The sequence below is a fragment of the Barbus barbus genome, assembly GCF_936440315.1.
Source record: "Barbus barbus genome assembly, chromosome: 34".
NCBI classification, from domain to species: domain Eukaryota; kingdom Metazoa; phylum Chordata; class Actinopteri; order Cypriniformes; family Cyprinidae; genus Barbus; species Barbus barbus.
In genome coordinates this window covers 13,711,058-13,727,584 of record NC_136762.1, presented here as the reverse complement: position 1 = coordinate 13,727,584, position 16,527 = coordinate 13,711,058, and the positions used below count along the sequence as shown (strand labels likewise).

At 35.8% G+C, this 16,527-nt stretch overlaps 1 protein-coding gene across 5 annotated transcripts in view; it reads left to right on the top strand.

Annotated features, from left to right (window-relative positions):
• Nucleotides 1-16,527, top strand: part of LOC306854434 (MAP/microtubule affinity-regulating kinase 4-like) — a gene marked incomplete at its 3' end in the record, with an annotated part of 49,613 nt that overhangs the window by 10,132 nt on the left and 22,954 nt on the right. For 4 of the 5 annotated variants that reach the window (XM_079392412.1, XM_079392414.1, XM_079392415.1 and 1 more), the window contains exons 2-5: nt 531-728; nt 1,102-1,155; nt 15,713-15,761; nt 16,389-16,454. In XM_079392412.1, the coding sequence (XP_079248538.1) occupies nt 531-728; nt 1,102-1,155; nt 15,713-15,761; nt 16,389-16,454 (367 nt within the window). Of the gene's footprint in view, nt 1-530; nt 729-1,101; nt 1,187-15,712; nt 15,762-16,388; nt 16,455-16,527 lie in introns of those variants that run through there. The other variant, XM_079392416.1, reaches the window with a different exon arrangement.

The following is a 16,527-nucleotide window of genomic DNA, read 5'->3' as shown; positions in this document are numbered from 1 at the left end:
AATGAAAATGGTTTTTAGTAGTTTTAGTTAACTGTAACAGCACTGTTACTTTTACACATCAAAATCATTTACTCGTCGCCCTCATGTCATTTCAAACCTGAGTAACATTATCTTTTGTGGAACACACACACAGAAAAGATATTTTGAAAAATGATGAAAAGTCATTTTTGTAAAACATTACAATGAATGTTGATGCAGTCCCCATTGACTGTCATTGTATAGACATAAACAGTCCTTCAAAATATATTTTGTATTTTCCATAGAAAAGTGAGTCATACAGGTTGGGAACGACGTGAGGATGATGGTGACTAAATATTGACAAAATATTCATTTTTGGGAGAGCTAACCCTTTAATTACACATTATGAACCTGAATTTAATTTTGCAAGATTATGAATTCATGTGCTGAATATTCTACACAATGTCTGAATGTGTCAGTTATAAATATGTATAAAATCTAAGAAAACAAATCTTGGTCATGTTTTGATTCAATTATGTATTAACGATGCATATTTTTGCTTCAACCTGCAGCATGCCTCTCTCTCAGCCAGTCGTTCAGAGAAGGGCACGGGATGGTCGAGTCGATCACTCGGAGCCCGTTGCCGGAATTCCATCGCCTCCTGCTCGGACGAACAGCCTCACATCGGCAACTATCGGCTGCTCAAGACCATCGGCAAGGGCAATTTTGCCAAAGTGAAGTTGGCACGCCATATATTGACCGGCAGGGAGGTAAGACGTACAAAGAGATGACTATATTATGTTAGAAGCTTAAATAATTAAAGATTGACAAGGCTGTTCTAAATACCACTTTGGTAAACCTTCTCAGTCAAGTTCTTAGTCACAGTATGGCTTTTGTGCATTCTGGCACTCTCCTGTGCCATAGTTTTTGAGTTATATGACATATAAAAAAATATACAAAAACTTCTACATATGCTCATCCAGCTTTTTCAAACTTTGACCGAAAGCAATTATGTCATCAACCTACTGTGGTGTGCACAGTTAGCATAATTTTCCAGGTGATTGCTTCTTTTATATGCAATTTAGATGTCAGGTCAATGTGTCAGCTACATTTTGATGATATTTTAACTTTGTGTATTTTCAGGTTGCAATAAAAATCATTGACAAAACCCAACTCAACCCTACAAGCTTACAGAAGGTAGGATCTAGGTCATAACCGCTTCACTCTTGTAAGCTTGTGATCCTTATTATGTCTTTGCGTGCTAATGTCTATCTGAACTCAATGCCCGAGACATAAGGTCATATTGAGGAGCTTGTTTTGGTCAAATAGTATTTGATTAGACACTATTAAGCAGCGGTCAGTGAAAATCTGAACTTTGACCCAATGGTTTTGATTTGCTACCATTGTGCTTTTAGACGGACTGTGGTCTCATGCTGTTGTAATATATCTGGAGCTGTCTGAGCACTTTATCTGTGTGAAATCTTGAAAATAAAACAGTGAGCTGTTTTTGTCTTTGGCTTAGTTCTCAGCTAAATGTATTAATTCCCTGGAAAATGGCAGGAAAGATTAGATAAGCCATTTGAATAAGAGAAAGCTGTTGAAAATGAGGACTATGACGTTGTTGTTGTTGTATTATAGGCATGTCTTCATACTTTGCACTTTTTGCTTTTAGCTTGTTTGGCTATGTGGAGATCATGTAATCCATATATCTAAATACTACTTCATTTTGTATATTTGTCCATGAAATGTAACTTTAAAAGACTTTTTTTTTCAGAATATATATATATCTCATTAGCTTAGCTAATGATAAGAGTTATAGCTGCATCAGTTTGTGTTTTTAAAGTGCGCTTACCAAGCTAAAATGTTGAAAGAATACTATAGTAAAAAAAAGTATTATGATTGGAAACACGTATAACCTCATCTCATATTTGTTTTCATCTTTAGTGTTGTCTGAGGTATATTGCATGAACTGAATCTTATTCATCTTAAGTGCAAAGTAAAAAAAAATGCATTTATGAAGTGCCAAGTGTTCCTAGCTGTTGTACATGCAGTAAGATGACTGGGGAATATTGTCTTTCTGTGCGAGTGTCTGTGTGATATTCACACCTCTTATGTGAGGAGTATGGTGTGCTGCTTCATTCAGAGGTTTTGGTATTGCTAACACAGCATTTCAAAGCTAAAGATTATTATTAGCTCTAAAAGGTCTTCTAGGATATCCAAGTGTAATGCATTATGAAGCTAAATAAGTATGTAACAGCAGGTTTTAGTTAGATGATGTGACGGCACACTTATAGAAAGAGTTATATTTGTTGATAACAGTTTATCGGTGTCTTGGTGTAAAGAGGTGAGTGATGTCATGTGGTCGAAACCAAATGCAAATGATGGGTCAGAAGCTTTTTTTTGGAGTGTAGTATATTGTGCTAGGTGAGGCTGAAGGTGCTTGTGATCTCTGCAGGGGTGTATTAGTCGAAAGTAGTAGTCCTCCGTAGAAATGCAGGCCTCTCCTGTCAGTATTATTAAAACACACCAGGTGACCTTTCCCAGTACAATATTTTTGTACCTCTTTCTCCCTACTTTTTGTTCTCTCCCTCACTCACATGCAGATAGTATCATTCCCAACCTTTGTGTAGCCTAACTGTCGACTGCAGTTTTCATCTGGCCTATAAATTCCCATGATTAACAATGACAGATGTGGATGAAGTGTCTTACGGTCACCAAGGTTGCATTTATTTGATCGAAAATACAGTAATATTGTGAAATATTATTACAGTTTAAAAGAACTTTTCTATTTTAATATATTTTAAAATGTCTGTCATTTATTCCTGTGATGGCAAAGCTAGAATTACTTCAGTCTGCAGTGTCACACGATCCTTCAGAAATTATTCTAATATACTGGTTTGCTGCTTAAGAAGAAGCATTACTTATTATCACCAATGCTGAAAACAGTTGTGCTGTTGTTGTTTTTTGTGTAAACCTTGAAACATATTCTGTGATGGATAGAAGTTCAAAAGAATTGCATTTATTAGCACAGCAAACCTTAAAAATATCAGTACTGTCGCTTTTGATCAATTAAGTGTATGTGAAGTGACATACTGCCAAGTATGGTGACCCATACTCGGAATTCGTGCTCTGCATTTAACCCATCCAACGTGCACACACACAGCAGTGAACACACACACACCGTGAACACACACCCGGAGCAGTGGGCAGCCATTTATGCTGCGGCGCCCGGGGAGCAGTTGGGGGTTCGGTGCCTTGCTCAAGGGCACCTCAGTCGTGGTATTGAGGGTGGAGAGAGCGCTGGACATTCACTCCCCCCACCTACAATCCCTGCCGGCCCGAGACTCGAACCCGCAACCTTTGGATTACGAGTCTGACTCTCTAACCATTAGGCCACGACTTCCCACATATCCACGTATCCTAGTTGAATAAAAGCATTAGTTTATTTATAAAAAAAGAACAAAATCTTACTTTTTAACAGTAGTGTCTAATAAATAATTCATGATCTTAAGCCTTCATTAATTCATGACGTTACAAACTATAACACAAAGTGATGCTCTAAGGAAGGAATCATATAGTCAGTAGGGACCAAATCTAAAAAATTGTCTGCCTATTGTGGTTACAGGTCTCCTCCTAACTTGCGGTGTCATGTTTACTGGAGACGATCCAGAAGTTTTGTTACTCTGATGTGCCTTGTTTCTGGAGATCTGCCAGCAGCCTCTTTCTCTTCTTCTTCTCCGATCTCCTCTCTGTTTAATCCTGTTCAGAGATGGAGGGGGCAGAGCACAATCAGCTGACCATGAACTTTCCCAGCAGCTGGATTTCAGAAGGGTTGGGAAAGACATGGAATTTGCCTTTAACGACGTGTGTGTGTGTGTGTGTGAGGGTCGGGGGCGTGATCATGGAAGTGTGGGGCCCCATCATAAGAGCATGGTGCTACTTTAATGAAAAAAAAAACCCTTCAGGCAGGGCGATGGAGTTGGACCGTGGGTGAAGAAGGGTAGAGGGGGTTGGGTGTCCCTCATTCAAGTCTCTTGCAGCCAGGAGCGCCGTTCCAGACAGGCGAACAATGGGGGCAACTGAACCCGGAGGGGGTGGGGGACTCCAGGGGGGCCCGTAGCACAGGAACAGGGATCCTGAGAAAGCAAGCTTGTGTACAAGAGAAGTGAGGAGTGTCTAAAACATGATATCAGAAAGCAAAAGCCCTGCTTTAAAATGGTTTGGTTGGCAGCTTTGTGTGAATTTGAGAACATTGAACAGTCTTAAAGTGGTAGAAATATATTGATATATGACTATTATTATTACAATGCCACTGCTGATATGAAATTTCCATTTTAAAGGGATAGTTCTGATAAATTCTGTTATCATTTACTCACCCTCATGTCATCCAAAACCTGTATGACACTATTTTTGTGGAAATTAAAGATATTTTGAAAAATGTTTTGTCCATATTTTGAAATATGATATCTTCTTCTATGACAGAATTTTCATTTTTTGGGTGAACTACCGCTTTAGAGCAAGTTGGTTTACATGTTTCTGGATGATCATAACTCCTTAGTCCCAAAAAAGCTGGAAATATACTCTCTAAAAAAATGGGGCTATATAGCACTAAAAGTGGTTCTTTGGCTCGTAATCATAGGGGAACCACTTTTGGTGCTGTATAGGTTCTTCACCGGTTCTTTGGCATGTCTGAGGTGATATATAGCACCACTACCATACACAGAACCTGTTAAGCTCCTGTATGTTTCTTCAGCGGTTCTTTGCGGTGATTAAGGTGCTATTTAGCACCACTGCCATACAAAGAACCTGTTAAGCCCTTTTAAGGTTTTTACAAGCCAAAGAACCACTGTTGGTGCCGTTTAGCACCATTTTTGTTGAAAAAATACAATGCAATATAGCACCTCTTATGGTTCTACATAGCACCATTTGACAACGGTGCTGTATAGCATCTTTTAAGATATGGTGCGATATAGCACCAAAAGTGGTTCCCCTATGATTACGAGCCAAGAACCACTTTTAGTGTATATAGCACCATTTGTTTTTAGAGTGTAGGTAACCTGAATGTTTTATCATTTCAAAACCTTTTCAGTTTAGTTCAGATTATGCTTGTATAACTGTTAAAGCACTGATCAGAGCAATTTCTGGAAGAGCACTAACAGGCAGAGCTAGATAAACTCCAAAGAGAAAAGAAGATGAAGTGAACTTGACATTTATGAGTCACACTGGAGATGCATCACTGCCTAACGCTTGAAGATTATTTCTGATCAACTCCAAATACTCATGGATTACTCATGTAAGCGCCATCAATTATGAGATTATCACTATTTCTGGCACTGTATGGCATTGTGTGTTGTATGTATCTAGGAGACAGATTGTGTGGAGTAAGCTCAGGGGCATCATGCACCTGTTTTGTTTTTTGAGGGGACACCAGTGGCAGTCCTGACTCACTTGATGACGACATGAAGGCAAAGCCAACTTTTAAGTAGTTATTCTCTTATAACTTGGTAAAATATTGAGCAAATGAATCCGGGTTCAAATACCAGCCTTGGAATTTGGGGATAGGTTTGTGGATAGTAAGAATTTTATTTATTTATTTATTTTTTGAAAGAAAGAAATTAATACTTTTATTCATCAATGATGCATTAAATTGATCAAAAGTGACCTTAAATATATTTATAATGTTACAAAATATTTCAAATAAATGCAATTATTTTGAATCCACTATTCATCAACGAATCCTGCATTTTTTATTTACAGTTTCCACAAAAATATTAAGCACAACCTTTTTCATTGTTGATAATAGAAATAAATATTTATCTGAGCACCAAATCAGCATAGATGAATGATTTCTGAAGGATCATGTGACACTGAAGACTGAAGTAATGGCTGCTAAAAATACAGCTTTGTCATCACAGAAATAAATTATATTTATACTAAAATAGAGAACAGTAATTTTAAATTGATGTTAATTTAAAGTAGCCTTTTGTTATACAAATCCATCTGACATAAAAGACACAAAAGAGATCTCTTTATTGTCAGATTCTCCGATGTTTCTCCACGAGAAAAAGAACCCAACAATCTCATAAAAGATCCCAGTGTCTTAAACATCAAATTTCTAATCAAAAATGATCAAACTCCAAATGATCAGCATGTTTTAATTTCCTTAAGAAATTCAGACTAACAACCTGCATAAAAAAACACAACTGAGATCCCCAATAAATCTCCAGAGCTTTAAAAGAGCACTGAGCAATAAAATGTTCCTCTGGGATATGCCTCTCTCACTTTGAGCGACCACAAGGCTTCTGGGTAAGCCAAAGGTTTTCTCTTTGGCAATTCATGTCCTGATGTTCGGCCCCCCAGAGCCCCAGAGGCAGCTTTGACCCGAGCTGTTGCTGTGCCCTGATGAGACCATCTGCTTTGCTCTCTGTGGTGATCCAGCTCTCTTTCTCTCTCCGTCACTCACTGGGCTCCAGATCAATGCTAGGGAAATGGCGTGGGCATGGACTAATGCCTGCCAGCGACAGAAGTACTTTGAAATCCCACAGTGTCTCCTTTGGTAACATCACTCATATATGTGAACAATTCACTTTAAATGGTCAACTAACATGATGTTTGTTTGCACTGTTTGTCAGTACGCTCACTGTTTTGTTTTCACATCTGAATAGTACATTATTCCAGGGCTCAGATGGCTGTGCATGTGCATTGTGCACGTCTTTAGGTGTGAATGAGATGGAGTACAGAGAAAGACGGCGACTACGGTCATATGAGGATGCCATTAGCCTCCTGACAATCACACTGAAAAAACCTTCCCTTTGGGAACAGAACGAGCCAATGATGTAGACGCAGGGATTACCAGTATGACATAGAGCCACTGCTGGGAGATTATTATAACAATCGTCAGTCAGACTAACAGTCTTGCTGATTTTTAGTAGAATATGCAGGGATGCAGAACCGCTCTTACCCTCTTGAGAAGCTCTTACAATGTCTTCGGATAGATTTTGATATAATGTGGCAACCATGTAAGCTCCTTTGTCGACGCCTCCCATAATGTGATACATTTTGAAGAATATGAATTGCCTCATTTGAATGAATGGAAGATGCAATTAACTGTTGTGTTGCGTCTTTCCATAATGTTAAAAAGGATTTTTCACCCAAAAATTACAGTTATGTCATCTTGTGTCCTTCCAAACCAATTTTTAGCTTCTTATATATAGTATTCTTTTGTTAATATTTTGAATTAGATTTTATGTTTCTTTTTTCACTTTAATTTTACTTATAATTTTAGTACTGTTGTTTTTTGTCAATTGTATTATTTTTTATATATGTGCACATATAGTCTTTTATCAATTTTTATTTGTTTTAGTTTATTTAGTTATTTTAGTACTTAAATTTAAACTAAATGAAAATTAGATGTTCTTTTGATAACTAGCTGAAATAAAATGTTACGTTTTTTTCTTGTATTGTATTTCATTTCAGTTAACGTTTATTTTGATTCAAGTAACAAGTTTTTTTGTTATGGTTGTAACAAAAAATCATATTATTATTGCATATTATTGGTTTTTTAGTTGGTTTTGATTGCTTTGGAGGAAGTCGCTTTGGATAAAAGCTAAATCTGCTAAATGACTAAATATTAGTTTTAGTTAACAATAATAACCACATTCAAAACCTGTATGGTTGTAGTTATTTTGTTTGGACACCAACGTTCATCAAAATGTCTTATTAGAAGTAAGGTTTGATAGACATGAGGGTGAGTAAATGGTTACAGAATTTCCATTTTTGGGTGAATTATCCCTTTAATTGTGGAATTATGTAACGTAATTGGAGGCCATATATAATTCACATAATAAAAATAATAATTTATTTATTTTTCAGGAAATTCAAATAATAAATGACGTTTTGACAGTCTTTGTGGCATGACAGATCGCTGTATAAACGCCTTGGAGAGCTGCTTCTGGGAGGTTCAGAAACGTGCTGGTATAAACCCAACACAATTCAATTCAATTCAATTAAAGTTTATTTGTATAGCGCTTTTTACGATACAAATCGTTGCAAAGCAGCTCTACAGTAATTTAAGTTTCCACAATATATTTACAGCACAAGCATTGACTCGAGCGGCCACGATCAGCTCCGCTTCCTGTGTCTGAGCCATGACGTGCCGCAGACTTGTGCAGAGCGGAGCGCGAGTGAACGCGATCATTCCTTCTTCTGTACTACTAGTTTTAACGCGAATAAACATGACTGAAAATCTCACATAGCATTTCATTTACCTCAGCAAGTCATCAGTGTTCACAGCTCGTTAGTTATAGTTATAGTACTCACTTTTGTGGCCAGCGGTTTAGACATTAATGGCTGTGTGTAATGGAGTTATTTTGAGGGGACAGCAAATTTACACTGTTATACAAGCTGTACACTCACTACTTTACATTGTAGCAAAGTGTCATTTCTTCAGTGTTGTCACATGAAAAGATATAATAAAATATTTACAAAAATGTGAGGGGTGTACTCCTGTGAGATACTGTGTGTGTGTGTGTGTGTGTGTGTATATATATATATATATATATATACACACACACACACACACATAGATGTATGTATATATATATATATATATATATACACACACACACATAGATATATATATATATATATGTGTGTGTGTGTGTGTATATATATATATATATATATATATATATATATATATATATATATATATATATATATATATATATATATATATATATAAACTCAATTATACCTTTTTGTTTTTTAATAGCAATTTTATATATATATAGTTAGATTTTTATTTTAGTTAATTAAAATAAAAATTAAATGAATCAATTAAAATACAATATAGAATGAACAACTTGTAACTAACTGAAGTAAATTAAAATTGAGAAACTCAAATTACTAAAGCTGAAATAAAAATAAATAAAAGCTAAATAGAAATATTGAAAGAAGACAAAACGTGACAAAACACATAAAATGACTAAATAACTTTGAATTTAAAATGAAAGCTGAAAATATAAAAACAAAAATAATCAAAATATTAATAAACACTATAATAATATATAAATAATACTAAAATAAAAACAAATCGCAGTTGAGACTATTTCTCAACATGTTAACTTTTTATCTTGTATTAGCCACTTTAGAGATTTTTATATCTTTGTATATGTATTTTTACTTGAATTTTAGTTTTTTTGCACTCACGGCAAACCCTCCCAGATCTATTTTATTTCGATTTTTATGTCTATATTTTTTCGTAAGCATAATAACTGAATGGCAAATGGACGGCTATGGTTTTCACACTTTGTGTCTGTAAATGCTGCTAAATCAGGCCCTCAGCACAAGACCCGGATTAACCCAGTGGGAGGCCTGCAGTGGGGGTCAAGGTGAGGAGGTCCTGCGCAAACATCGTTCTGGGCTCGACAAATGTTTGCGTCTAGCAACACCAACTCAACCTCATTTACCTACAACACCATCCTGAGAGGAAAGAAAGAAACCATTCTAATATATTCTAGTATATTTTGTTGGCAAATTCCTCTCTCTAAAGAAAGAAGATCAACTCAGGGTTTGATTAACACAGTCTAAAAGTCAACAACATGAAAAATGGACGTTAGAAACCGGAGAAAACGGGAGAAACGGTGCAGCAATGCTACATATTGCGAGTCGTGCAGGCAGAGGCAGGTTTTCCATCAGGTGCTGAGGGAGCTGACTGAGGGGGTGAGATAAGTCCCTGCTTTAATACGAGGTCGCTATAGTAATGGTGACGTGAGGCCAAAGCTTGGGAAATGAACCAGGAAGTCGCGTCTTTGAGGAAAAGCAGGAGAGATGCATGAGGAAAGACAGCGAGGGAGGGGCTGGATTATCTGATGGTTATCTTTAAGGGTCAGGTGAACAGCTGATGTGCAATTAAATTAGAGCCGCTCTCAAGGGGCCGTCGTATATGTATGTGCCAGGTGACTGATGTTGTCTCAGGATACCCCTGATGTCATGTGATCGTTCAGCTTGAATGACTGCTCATAAAAGCAAAAGAAATACACTTCCACATTTCAGATGGAAAATACCAGGGCCCGTATTCATGAAAAATCTTAGTGCTGAGAGTTGCTCCTAGTAACAAAATTTTAAGAAAATTTTCCTCTTAATATTAAAGATCCTAGTAAAGAAAAAAGTCATTCAGAAAGCATCTTAACCCTTAAAAGAGGTCTTAAGGTCCAAAATTGTTAGGAGTACGGACATGGATTTTTAAGGGGCGTAAGAGTTTTTTAGCAGTGGAGAAAATGGACGAAACATGAAGAGGGAGAGGAAATGTGTTGCACACAATGCATGTCAGTGAGTTAATAAGACACTACACATTAGATCGTGCAGGGATCATGTTTGTGACTGATCTTATTTGAGACACGCCAACGATGCCAGAAATGGATGCAATCACTACATTAACATATTTGGCAACTGGAAAAATGCAACTATGCAGCAGTGATGATTTGGGTCTGTTACAGCACTTATGTCGCTGTTCATTTCCTATAAAATATGTTAAGTATGAATATATATACAAATATAATGGGTGTGTGTGTATGTGTGAGAGAGAGAGAGTACGGTAAAACAGGAAAAATTACACCTGTAATTTAAAAGTGAAGGCTTATAATAAACCCTACTCTTACAAGCGCTCTTTTATTTCCTTCTTGGACAACCAACCTATCACAGTCTTCAAGACTGTGTCATTCCTAGCAATGGGGTCAGCCCCGCCTCCTCACTAATATAAAAGTTTTTGTCTTTTCCTCGCTCGAGTTGCTCTCAGATTGGTCCTGAATCACTTTTAAGCTAAGACTCCTAGTTAGAAATTTAGAAAAATTTAGAAAAAGCTAAATTAGGAGCTCTCTAAAAGGATTCTTAGAATCTTTAGGAATACGGACCCTGGTCTTTTGTCTTTTTTTAGAATAGAATAAAATAAAATAGTTAAACATCAATATAAATGTACCTGTGAAATCTACAATATGGTTTGGGGTCAGTAAGAATATGTTTTTTTTTTTAAGAAACTACTAGTTTTATTCAGTAGAAATGCATTAAATTGATCAAAAGTGACAGTAAAGATTTTTACCATTGTTACAGAAGATTTCTATTTCAAATAAATTCTGTTCTTTTGAAATTTCTATTCATCAAATAATCTTGAAAAACTGTTTACAAAAAATATTAATGTGAATTATTACAGTAAATATATGAGCAGCAAAAATTGTAATGTTATTTCACAATATTTCTGTATTTTCAGTCAAATAAATTGGGCCCTTGTGAGCATAAGAGACTTCTTTCATAGTATAATATAGAAACTGATTCCAAACCTGTGTGTGTGTGTAAATGAAAATAACAAATAAATTGATAACTTTAATTAACTAAATAAAAATTAGGGCTGCCCCCTAATAGTCAACTAATCGTTAGTCGACCAGAAGAGGCTTGGTCAACCAAAATGTTATTAGTCGCAGAAAAAAAAAAATCTACAGGCGAAGTCACACAGATCATTAACGCCTAGTCTAAGGTAATACAGTACACCAAGCAGGACATTCAAACACTCGCCTATCATTCATCGACCTCAAATATGGCTTATCATCTGAAATATGTAAGTATTAGCAACTTTACATGGCTGCTCAATGTAATGTTATCCTAGAGAAATGTGCGCTGTTCAAGTGTCTGTGCGGAGAGTGGAAGCTGAATAGCGCTCACTGCAGGACAAACAGAGACGTCTGCCCTCACTTACTCCTAAAAAAAAAAATACTGCTCTTTTTTGGTCATACAGATAAGAGTAATCTTTCGAATCTGTAAAGACTTTACGTTTATTTGTGTGCACTCACAATAAAAACAAATCGCGATTTTGTGAAATAATGAAAGCAAACAGGATGCACTTTCTGCTGTCTCGGTCTGTGAACTTGAGCACGAAACTGCGTGTATATCTATCTATATCTATAGAGAGTGAAATGTCTACTTTCAAATTAACCAATTCAAATGGAAAACAAAGATTTTGTAATCCGTATGAAACATGCATACAGGCACGTCCACTACGGAGATGACGAGTCAGTGTTGCCGACTTCATCTCTTAAACTGAGAACAAAGAAAGCACTAGTTTATCAAAATATTAAAATGTTAATGCAGTCTCCTTACTGTTTTTCACTGACACATTCATAATCATTACTTCTGCCGATACGTGTGTTGTGGCAAGCTTTATGCGTGTGCTTGAGCGCTTATTTGGCTATAGGCAAAAGACTCGTATTTAAATAATTTATTAATAGACGTGCGATTAGTCGACTAATGCTTAATGAACGAGTACTAGTCGGCGAGAAAAATCCTTAGTCGAGGACAGCCCTAATAAAAATTTAAATAGGCCATATTTTAACTTCCTTTGCACATTACCAGTCTTATTGTGTTCAATGTATCTTGGACATGGTTATTTGACATTGATTGTTGTTGTTTTTTTTACTATAAAACAAAACAAAGTTGTGTTTTTTTTTATCAGCTGGTACATGGAATATATTGAACATTTAATACACTTGTGAAAACAGAAGCACAGTGGAGTTGATTTGAGTCAAATTCCCTGTGTAAACTAGTGATATAACAGCTCTGTTTAGTTTCAGCACTTGGTCTCTGTAACAGAAAGGATGAGAAAGTGGATTCGATTTCCTTTCTGTGTACAGTGATTGTGCTGCTGGCTCAGAGTCTTTTGCATCAGCGGGGTCATTATGTAACCTGTCTGCCTTGATCAGTTCAATTCACATTTGTGAGCATCTGTGTTTGTGTGTGCCAGCCGTACATGCGTAAAACAAACAGATTAGTGACCTCAAACAGATCCCTTCTGTTGGTGTGTCCCACCAGAACCGTGTTAACTACTACATTTTTCTGTTGAAGTGTTTGATGTGAAGTGCAGATAAGAAACCTCAGTATAACAGCGATCATAATCTGTGCAATTAATGTTGTCAATCCTTAAAAATGTGTTTTTAGAGCCGCAGCTTCTAAAACTAGTCCTGCTTGCTTATGACACCATGTCAAGATCTCTTATCTGACTGAAAAGGCCTCATGTTTCTCAAAATACATGCAATGGCAATTCGATCATAATGTTATCTGCGGTGTGTCTGATGTAAATAAGTGCAAACCTGCTCCTGTACCGGTTTTGTTAGAACAAATTATGCCCAAAGGAAGATGTATGTGCATTGAGAAGCGAAACCAAACTCCTCGGGGGGCCATCAGCATGCAGACAGTATAAATCTTGAGAGAACTGCACTGGAATTCCTTCCTGCTCTTTAAAGCAGCCAAATATAAAACCGTACGAAGTCATTAGTCTTCAAACGGCCTTGCAGGAGAGACAGAAACTCAAACATTTTTGAAATTAAGTCAGCTAAAAAGGCCTTCCTCATTCTCATGCTCTGCTATCAATCAAGAAATTTAGTTAATCTTTAGCTTCGTTCCAAAACCTGCTGAGCTGCCTACTGCCTATAGAGACTGCTGCTTTCTAAGGGAGCATCTTGTTCTTTACTGAACTTTATGCATGACATAGGCAACAAGTCAAACTGCATGGCTCATAACTAACTCGATTCACAATTGATTTCAGTGAAGAATGTTAGCATGTTGCTAAGCTTAGCTAACAACGTGATACTGTATGTGATAGTAAAAATACAGAGCACAATTTTTTTTTTCTCTGTTTTTAACCAATATCTTGTGTATTAAATAAACTAAAGTTTAACATTAGCATGTTGCTATGCTAACAGTGTGGTACTGTATAAGGGTTATTATATTAAACTAAACTAAATAAACTTAAAACTAACAGTTAATTAAATGTATTAAATAAACAAAAGTTTGACATTAGCATGTCGCCAAGCTAACTGTGTGATATACTGTATCAGGATTATTAAATTATAACCAAAAATGTTTTTTATGGTTTTACCTACATTAAAATAAACATCTGAAAGTTAGTTTAACTTTATATATAAAAATACTAAATGCATACAGACATTAAAACATACAGACATTAAAAACTCAATTACTAAAACTTAAAACTAAATTAAAATGTAAACAGAATTTTTTAATTTTAAAATGCTGCGTCTCTGGGCAGCACACTAGGATTTTGAACAGAGCCACTGGAGTCATAATCATTATGTTTATACTGTGTTCAAAAAGTAAACTTCGCCCTCATTCCCTATCAGTATGTTAAGCTTTGTGTTGTGATGCTTTTTGTCAACCTATGATTTTGGCCCAGGGGAGGGAAAGTGAAGCTGCACAGGCTCCTGAAATGAAAACGAATGGTAAATGGAAACTAACTGATGGGACACACGGAGGGCAGTGAGCGAGTACAAAAACAGGACAAATGAAAACATGGCCTCTCTCTCTCTTTCGTTCGGACGTTCTCCCAGGGTGACTGAGTGCGTTTTGGAAGAATTGTCTCAAACGGTGTTGTCAACCGTCGACACATTCCACTTATTATGCATTTTCACTCTCTCCTCTGTCCTTTACCTTTCCTTTCTATTTCTCCAACTCACACGAAGACTCAGTCTTTGTGACTCTTTGTCTTTCAGTCACGCTCTCTCTTTTTCTTGGTCCGTCACTTCTCTCTTTGACTCCATCTCTCCGCCCCTCTCCTTTTGTCAAACAAGGTCCTTGCAGCAATCAAGTTCTCCTTCAAACAGCAGACGGTTAATTCTCACACCTTGTTTGTTGTTTCGTCGTGGCCATTAGGTTGAATTTCTTAAGCTTAAAAGTGTAGTTAAAAAAAAAAAATACTATCATTATTTTCTTCTCACAAGCCTGCATTTTAATTTTTTTTAAATATATTTTTGGCCATTTTTATTTTTGAAAATATATTTTTTTAAATTTAAATGTATTTTTTAGGCATTTTTAAATTATATTTTGCCCTTCTTATATTTTAATCCAAGCAAATTAATTGAAGCATGTTAGATTTGAAGAAAAGCTTTATTTGTTGTCTGTAACTCATGGGAACATGTAACACGTTTGAATAAATATCAGCAAGGAAAATACTTCAGAACGTTCCAAAGAAATATTAATTTAAATTATTATAAATCTAGTTTTGATCTGTAGTAGGCTGTTCCATCCACATTTGCATTTAGCCTTCATTGAGCTTCACTGTTTACACCTTTTTTTTTTTTTTACAGATATTTAAAATATGTTTTGGCCAGAAATGTTATAAATTGTAAGAGTTCTTTGTGTGTAACAGTGATTTAGCTTTGTACCACAAGACCGTGATTCTCAGCGGCAGACCTGCTGCAGGAGAGCGCTGATGTCCTAGACAACAGAAAGAAAGATTGGTCACAAGATGGGTCTTTTTTTGGCTTGATCCCTTTTCCGTTCAATTTGTGTCAGAGAGTGTGTGCTGTGTTTTGTATTTATCATGGGCTTCGGTGTAAATGCTGTTTTTGGATTTGCACAAACTGATGAATCCCCATCCATCAGTCCTTGCAGGGTCATTGTGGCTTCTGATGTTTTATTGAAACGTTTCTGACAGAGATGAATTTTATCAACCACTAAACATGACAAGAGGATCTGAATGTCTGAGACCACTAGTGAAAATGCTTTGATTAATTACATTTATTTTCAAATGATATTAAGATTGAATTATATATACATAATTGTATTCATTATGAATACTTATTTTTAATTCTATCTTACGAATTATAATGCTCTCTATAATTCAATGTTGTTGTTATATAAACAAAAGTTTTTAGCTAATTTGACTGATTGCTTTGTCTTTATTTTTCCTCAGCTCTTTCGAGAGGTACGGATAATGAAGGGCCTCAACCACCCAAACATAGGTGAGTATTTTAGATGCTTTTGAGTGAACGTTTAATACATTAAAATGTCAGAGTAGAGCCAAAATATTGACATTTGAGGCCTCTCAAAACACACTGACTATCTCTGAAGTACATTCAGTTTATATCTGCACCTGTAGCAGTGCTATATTAGGATTATTTATATACTGTTATAGTTTATACATTTTTTACATTTGGCTTTTAGTTTTATATTTTCCATTTTTATTAAGTTTTACTTTATTTTTTATTTAAGTTTTAGTAATTTTAGTAGTTCAACTTATTTTATTATTGTTAGTTGCCAACGGAACATTTCTAAGTTTAGGTTTTTCATCTAATATTTATATTGTATTTTATGTCAGCTTTGTTTCAATGAATGTTGAACTTCATGTTGGATTGTTGAATAAAAAATAAAAAAAAGAGTCAAATCTGGGTGCCATATTTGAATATATGTAAGTGCAAATGAGATGTTGAGGAGAACATTTTCAGTGAAAAACGTTCTTGAATTATTTTTGGGTGAAGTTGAAGGAGTCAAAAACCCGGCACATATTCTCTATTGTTCAGTTTACTTATTGCATTTTTGCACATGGTAAAATGATCTTCTCATTGTGAATTTTTTTCTTATATCTACAGTTCAGCTCTTTGAAGTGATTGAGACGGAGAAGACACTTTACCTTGTGATGGAATACGCCAGTGGTGGTACGATTCCTCCCTACTTCAACATACATACATGCATCTTACATGTACAAACACTCTAATGCACTGTGTTAGA